At 48.5% G+C, this 7,236-nt stretch overlaps 3 protein-coding genes across 3 annotated transcripts; 2 read left to right on the top strand and 1 right to left on the bottom strand.

The window, feature by feature from the left end:
• The first annotated feature begins 514 nt into the window (after positions 1-514).
• On the top strand, positions 515-2,078 carry EDB93DRAFT_1141655 (uncharacterized protein). The gene is made up of 2 exons (XM_041449318.1): positions 515-1,720; positions 1,796-2,078. Exons 1-2 carry the CDS (start codon positions 641-643, stop codon positions 2,021-2,023), a joined length of 1,308 nt encoding a protein of 435 aa, XP_041308468.1. The 5' UTR covers positions 515-640; the 3' UTR covers positions 2,024-2,078.
• Positions 2,079-3,837: 1,759 nt separating this feature from the next.
• Positions 3,838-4,600, top strand: EDB93DRAFT_1240231 (acetyltransferase; the record flags this gene model as incomplete). The annotated part of the gene is made up of 2 exons (XM_041451731.1): positions 3,838-3,918; positions 3,974-4,600. The coding sequence occupies 2 exons, from the start codon at positions 3,838-3,840 to the stop codon at positions 4,598-4,600; spliced, it is 708 nt and encodes a 235-aa protein (XP_041308467.1).
• A 245-nt stretch (positions 4,601-4,845) lies between these two features.
• EDB93DRAFT_1083996 (MFS general substrate transporter) lies at positions 4,846-6,854 on the bottom strand (the record flags this gene model as incomplete). Its single annotated transcript, XM_041445803.1, has 9 exons — positions 4,846-4,932; positions 4,993-5,035; positions 5,092-5,173; positions 5,231-5,314; positions 5,366-5,627; positions 5,674-6,086; positions 6,137-6,177; positions 6,229-6,472; positions 6,518-6,854. The coding sequence occupies 9 exons, from the start codon at positions 6,852-6,854 to the stop codon at positions 4,846-4,848; spliced, it is 1,593 nt and encodes a 530-aa protein (XP_041308466.1).
• Positions 6,855-7,236: the final 382 nt, after the last annotated feature.

Genomic DNA, 7,236 nt, shown 5'->3' with positions numbered 1-7,236 from the left:
CTCATAATTCTGCTCTCACAGGCCAAGGTCGACGGTTTGGGAAGTAAAAGAAGAGATCAACTGAAGCCGTGCAGCTGCGGAACTAAACTTACAGAAAGAAAATTGCACTTGCCAGTGGTAGATTATGTCACCTCCAGTGCTACCATCTCACAGCATCGCTAAGAGTTGACGCCTACGAGGCACAAGCAGCTTGATGACCTATTCTCCCTTCCTTTAGAAAGCTGCGTGGATGAACTTGGGAAGGGACGTATATGACAATTGTCTTGGCTTGGATCTGCCTCGCTGTAAACACGTTTCCTGATGCCAAACCCGACAAGACCGTAATAATTTCCCGGTAATCTGTAAATTTCTTACTGGACGGAACGGAAATAAGTCGCTTGCAGAAGTCTAATCATGGCCAGCAAATCTCTCGCAACCCAGCTAGGATAGCGAGATCCCAGCCCCTACTAGTCCTCATCGCTTCCCGTAACTGGCACGGGATTTGATGATTCAATCAGGTTCGCAGCCTCATTATATAAAACCTGCGGCACTCGACTAACTTTTTTTTTTCTTTCTTTCGCCTCGGTGTTCATTAATTCAAACTTCTCCCCCTGCGCAGTGTTATCTGGTTAATGTCACTTTGGTGGTGACGAACCCCCTCATGACAGAGTATACATCTTCACCAGAGGCTATCCAGGATTTCAGAAACTCCCGCGAACGTACCGAGCACTGGGTGCGTTCTCACTCGCCATTCCATTCCCAGTTCTATTCTCCCGAAAGCCCTCCATCCGTCGTCAGTGATATAGATATCGACGACTGTAGCTCAGACAACGGCAGTTCGCATTCTTTACCTCCGAAGATGATGTTGAAGTACGGCGACGGACGAGACGTTCCTATCTCGCACTGGCACTATGACAATGGTGGCTCGCACAAAGGAAGCAGTCATAGTTCCAGTTCACATCCTCATCCTCAGCACAGCCATCATCATTATGCTCATGACCGCTCGAGGTCTGCTGCTGATGCATATCATGCGCGGGGTCCTCGCTACCCCGAGCACGCAGGGTATCATCACTCCTCAGCACGACATGCATATCGTGCAGACCCTGAAGATTTGGAACCCGAAGAAATACAGATCCTTCCCTCTGACCCACACGCCACTCCCTATGACTCCAGAAACGAAAAGTATCGGCCCCGCAGAGCTTCAGAACCATACCGGTCCGAACCCTTGCAATCCCCGCCCCACAAAAACGCTGTAGAAATCCCTGCCACACCCTTGCCACGCCACGTTCCCAACCACCACAGTACCGCTGCCCCGCCAGTCACCTACTCCCATTCTCAACCCATTCCTAGACAATACGAGCAACACCATCCCGCGCACTCGCATTCGCGAAATCGGCCTCCGCCTTCGATCGTTTATGCACCCGGTTCTCACCACGCTACCGATCATTATGCTCCACCGACGATTGTTTATGCCCCAACCAAGGCACCAGGCATGACGTATACGGTGTCTGCGCCCACGGGTTCAGGGTTCCCGCAATACCCGCGCATCACTCCTGCCCCATACCCCAGCATCCACAGTCATCTCGCGTCTATTCATGAAGAACCGCGGTATGGAATGAGAGGTTCGCTTCCTAGGGAAGATCGGTCGAGAGCGCCTTCAGCGATCGGCGAGGGTGATAGCTGCGAGTCGGGCAGCACGTACTACGTTATACCCACTCCTGGTCAGAAGGTGAAGGTTTTGGTAAGTCGACAGCAAAGTGCTTATCTCTCCTTGCCGTGACTGTGCTTCATTTGACTGACTTTGTGGTTATCTTAGCCCGGACCCGCACCTTCCCTCTACACGGCCACGTCGACCACTAAATCGCCATCGTCTCCTCAATCTAGCAGCACGGGGTTCAAGAAACCGTTTTTCAGCAGGCTCTTCAGCTTTGCGTCTGATCTATCAAAAGTATCCAAAGTCCCAAAATTCTCGGCAAAGACCAAGTTACAACGACGTCACTCTTTGGATACGTCGACGAGCGTCCGTATACGACATCAGTCCTGACATTCACGTGCGTTTCTGGGATAATGAATTTGTTAAAAGAAAGGTTTTTTTTTTTTCATTCGAATGTTTTACTGTTTTGCATTTTGTCTTTGTTGGATAGATTTGGGATGGACTTTTATGCATTCATATGTAGGCGTATGCATTGCCCTCGCATTGTACGATACTGACAGCACTGTAGCGCTAATTTTCCACTCGTTTTCTTTTCTTTTTGCGTTCGTACCGTAACCTCGTTTCTCATACATTCATGTAGCTCCTGCATGCCTTCTAACAGGGTCGTTGAAATAACGGCACTGCGTTGTGACAATTGAAATCTGACATCAACGTGGTAGCGCAGAGTTTGTGAATACACATGCCAATTCATTAATAGACAAACTTCCGTCTGAACGAAGCACGAAGACACCGTTAAATGAATTAGGATCTGGCAAACTTTCTTTGACATATCACTGGGCCGTAACTAATGACCTTTGCGTCACGCCCCAACTTTTTTTTTTGGCTGAACGTGGATAGACTTTATCTAGTGCTGATCAGGATCCGATCATGATCATGAGAGGAATATATGTTGTTAAAATATGCATCGTTTTATGAAGGTCTAGATGGCGTTGACGAGGCCATCGTCAAGAAGTACTATTCCAAGACTGCTGACGTTCTCCCTGCTGTCTGTTTCATAGATACCAGAGATGAATCAAAGCATGACAGGTGTGCGGATAAGGGATGTTTCCCTCGGATGTCCGCCGCACAAAAAAAACAAACCAATAATGATAATCAGACCATGCGTGTAGGTGCGTGGATCTTTCCGTGGTACGAGTTCGATGTGCGATTTGTCACGAGCGTGTGTGGGGGAGATAGAACCGTTTTATGAAACTTTGGATGGAGCGGACATCGGGGTGCGTTTTGAGATAAGACTGCGTGAGTTGAGCGGGATGTGGAGCTAGAACGTGTCGTTGACGTCTTTGCGTGCGCGTTTTACTTGGGGGTGCTTGGAGCGGGACCCATAACTCTGATGATCGAGCTAGACTCAGTCGTCAAAGGTAAATTCCATTCCATTCCAATGGTTCTTCGAAGGGATCTGGAATAGTTGGGTTGTTTGAATAATGTTGCAACGTGCGGAACGACCGTGCGGGAGAACACTTCGGAGTACCGCCTCGATCGAACCGTCACAGTAGCTCTTGGCATTATCGCTAAATAGATCAAAAAGAAACGTCGAGGACTATGTATAACACACTCAGGGGCTCGAGAACCACTTGTCGTGACGTGATTTGGGTAAACCCTGCATAAAAACAGTGCTATCATAGGGGTATGAAAATACCAAGAATTTCGATGGGCACTGTCACGAGTTGTTGACGACTTTTAGGATGTCAGGTCTCGTCATATTGCTACTATCATTCCTTGTGGCGCAATCATGTCGGTCCCGGGCAAGAGTCGATGAATAGCAGCTGACAGTGCATGTCGCCCATTTGAGCATGGAAACCTAAAAAAGAGTAAGTAATTTAGATGTTTCTATACGGTACTTGCTGGCGCTCCGAGAGGCTCGGCGATTAGTGACTGTGCCGGGATTCCTGGTAGTGAAATCATTCCTGTGTTGGCCGCAGTGCCATGATCCGTGGACCAGCCTGTGTGGCCAGGTGGCTTGGAAGTGAGCAGAGAATCGCAAGTTGCCTCACAGTCTCTTCGATCCGATGGTGAGGGTGGGTGACAGCCTGAGGATTACTCTCCCACGGAAGGAGTCACTGGGCCCAGCAGTCCTAGTCATCACTTGAGTACATACTATGTAACTATCTATCTTCAGCTCTATATCCAACTCTCTTCTCACAACGATGACGGCCTCGGAAGACCTCAATTTCTGTTTCCCGGTGCGAGAGTTATCGAACGATCGCGTCAAGATGACTCCCTTCAGAGTATGATCAATCGCCAGATAGTCACATACGACAACAACTGACCATCCTATCACAGGCATCCATCCATTCCCCTCCATTCTGTTCCACCGCATCAGCCCACCCAGAGCTATGGGCACACATGCCCACCGGCCCATTCAAAACCGTGCAAGATTTCAACACAAACTTTCTCGAGGCCCTAGTCCACCGCGACCCAGGAATGGTATCGTTCGCCATCATAGATAAAACAAAACAGCCCTCCGCGGCAGACGAGGAAGGCGAGCTGGCTGGGATGATGTCTTATATGAACTCTTCTTCGACGAATCTATGCACAGAGATCGGATATATCATTATCCTTCCTCGGTTTCAGAGGACGCATGTTAATTCTAATGCTGTTGGGCTGCTTTTGCGGTATGCACTGCAAGTGCCGTCTCAGGGCGGTTTGGGGTTGCGAAGGGTTCAGTGGCAATGTAGTTCTGTTAATGCCCCTTCTATTCGTGCTGCTGAGAGATTGGGCTTTAACAAGGAGGGAATTATGAAATGGCATCGTGTATTTCCTGGAGGCAAGGATAGAGGCAAAGTACATAACGGTCGTCAGATGCCTCGGGGTAGTCTCGACGAAGAAGACTATGCAAGGGATACCGTTGTTCTTAGCCATTGTTGGGATGATTGGGAACAAGGAGGAAAGAGAAGGTACAAGCAATAATGAACCGACAGCATGTGGGTTCTCAACGTTGCGCCATAATTATGGTTAAACGGGCTCATGAATCCATCTAGTGACACAGCTCATGACTTACCTGGCACCGCAGACGAAAGACCTGAGAGTCACATTGCGGGTTTATGGATGGGGAATACAGGTGGAAAATCACGGCTTTGTTTCAAATTCCAATTCATGCCCACTGTGGTGCACAGTGTAAGAAATTCTCTAGTCTATGGTAGAGGTGCTGGCAGTTATATCGGTGTTGTGTCCGATGGTTTCTGATAACGATCAGAATCTCTTACGAGAAGGAGTAGCGACGCAGCCGCGATCACGATCGCCTACAATAAACACGTTGAACAAATGTACATCGTTTACAATGACCTGCAAATAAAGCTTACCGCATGGATATAGAACACCAACATCGGTTGAGTCGAGATTGTGCTGCATCGAGTACGGAAATAAGGATCCAGGGTGGGATTGAGACCCAATCGACTCACGCAGTAAAAATGCCGCCCATGACAAGAGGAGACAGAAAAGCTCCAATGCTTGACATCATTTCGATTGTAGCTAGTACCTCTCCTATCCATAGCGATCCGCGAGATGTTAATTGGATATTTGCAGCTTCGAAATACGTACCTTGTTTTAAGGGGTCGACAGATGACACCACGAGACTTCGAATGATGGGAATGTGTGCTGCGCTGAAACCGACAGCGGCCACGGCTTCACAAAGCATTAATACACACATCACCGGCTTTTAGGTTCGTCTCGCACCTATGAGATGTGAAAGATGAGTCGTCGTCGCAGACGCCATGACATAGGAAACGGCACTGATGACCCAGGAGGCGAAGGTGATATGGACATCGAGAAGGTCTGTCGACGTAGATACAGCAGTATCATCGATAGGGTCCTGTTGGTCTTCGAGAAGAAACACCTTCCTGGTGTATACCGGACGTAGTACGCGAATCAGCGAGGGTATCACGTATGTAAGAGAGAACACAGCGCTCAAGCTCAGTGTCGTCAACACGATTCCGGTCTATTATGCATAAGTGTAGAGCTTTGGTGATTGATGCTCAGCTTACCTGAGCAGAGTTGTAGCTGTATTTCGTTGTGTACAACAACAAAAGGGCCGCCGACGCATACGAGTCCGCAAGCATCGCGATGACAATATGAATGGCACAATACACTACTCGCCAGTTTCGTTTCCCATCTGCCTTGCGGACAGGAATAAGCTGTTTCAAAGGTTCAAACATAATGGTTATCGTAGATATGAGGCGGCTTGATAAATTTCGACGGGCGCTGGCTTCCACATTCTGCTGAGCAAGGCGCTGGCGACGCAGTTCATCACGTTTTTCTTTTGGAAATGATTCGGGGAGCAGAGCTAAGACGTAGAGGAATATTGCCCCAAGGATGGAAATAGAAATATAATAGACGATTAGCGGATTATTGGTCTTGGTGGTGACGAGTCCACCGATAGCAAACGCAACTGCTTGGCCTTCACACGTAGATTAATAAAGATTTGTAAATACAGAGGTTGGTGCTTACCTAGGACAGCCCATCCATTGATGGCACTCAAAATGGGCGTTCTTAAACATCCGGTCAATCCAAGAAAATTGATTATCAGAGTTGTACATTACCTTTCCTCAGCACTCGAGATATCAACAGTATAGATGTTCACAATGAACATCATAGTCATGGTACCGCTGAATGATTGCACTAATAGAGAGGCGACCAGAACACTTGCTCCTAGCCATCCAGACACGTACTGGGAACAGACCATAAGAGAATATCCCAAAAAGCTAGCGGCAACTGTGCCAAGGATAACTGGTTTTCTCCCGAGTCTGGAGCTGATATGGCTGATCACACTGCATGCGACCATAGCTGTTGAATATTAGGTTAAGCAGAACAATTCAGTAGCTTCCGCACCTGCAAGCCCATCGCCAATTAAAATGGTTGAAATGACGGCTGTGTATGTTTTCTCCACTTCTGGAACTGCGCATAGTCCCTTAGGTATCTCCCCGCTTGGAGGCAAGTTGCCATTTGACGCGAGCCACAACCGACAGACGACGGATTGGATGACCTCCAATAATGTCGTTGTAGGCAGTGTCGAAGTAAGACGTGTCGCGACAGCTAGCGGAATTAGAAGTATCAGCGGGGAAAATCGGCTTCCACCGCTTAATGTGTCCTGCCGCTCTGGAAGGAGCGGGGTGCGCTCAGAGGACAAATTTGTCGGGGAGGCGTCTTGAATGCCAGTGCTTGCCATGGAAGTTGAGTCCAGCGTGTTTCGACATCAAATAAGGAGTACTTACAAACAATGTAACACAACTACAACGACCGCAGCATTATGGTAAACGGGAGCTAAGTATAGGTTTGAGATTACACAGACTGGAGGAAGGAAGAGATATTCCTACCCGAACTCCTGGTCGGTGTGCACCCGGACCAAGTGCTGTTTCTCAGACAATGGTATACCGGAACATCATGATTGTAAGGAGTCTTATCAGTTGCAAATCAGACCGAGAGCCCAGCGGGGGCACTCGCGGGAGAATCTTCTGCCTTGCCAGCAGTAGAGATTTCCTAGTTGTGTTTCATGTCCGACCCGGAGCTCAGGACGCCACTATCATGGCAAGGAAGTTGAGCTCACCAGG

This window comes from Suillus bovinus (assembly GCF_016758785.1).
Source record: "Suillus bovinus strain UH-Sbo-P2 chromosome Unknown EDB93scaffold_22, whole genome shotgun sequence".
In the NCBI taxonomy this organism is placed as follows: domain Eukaryota; kingdom Fungi; phylum Basidiomycota; class Agaricomycetes; order Boletales; family Suillaceae; genus Suillus; species Suillus bovinus.
The sequence above is the reverse complement of the archived record's forward strand: the minus strand, read 5'-3'. Positions and strand labels throughout refer to the sequence as shown.

Bases quoted from the DNA above. Each gene is read 5' to 3' on its own strand.
- EDB93DRAFT_1141655 (XM_041449318.1), top strand. From the start codon at position 641: ATGACAGAGTATACATCTTCACCAGAGGCTATCCAGGATTTCAGAAAC. The intron at 1,721-1,795 runs GTAAGTCGACAG...TGGTTATCTTAG, and splicing joins GTCAGAAGGTGAAGGTTTTG to CCCGGACCCGCACCTTCCCT.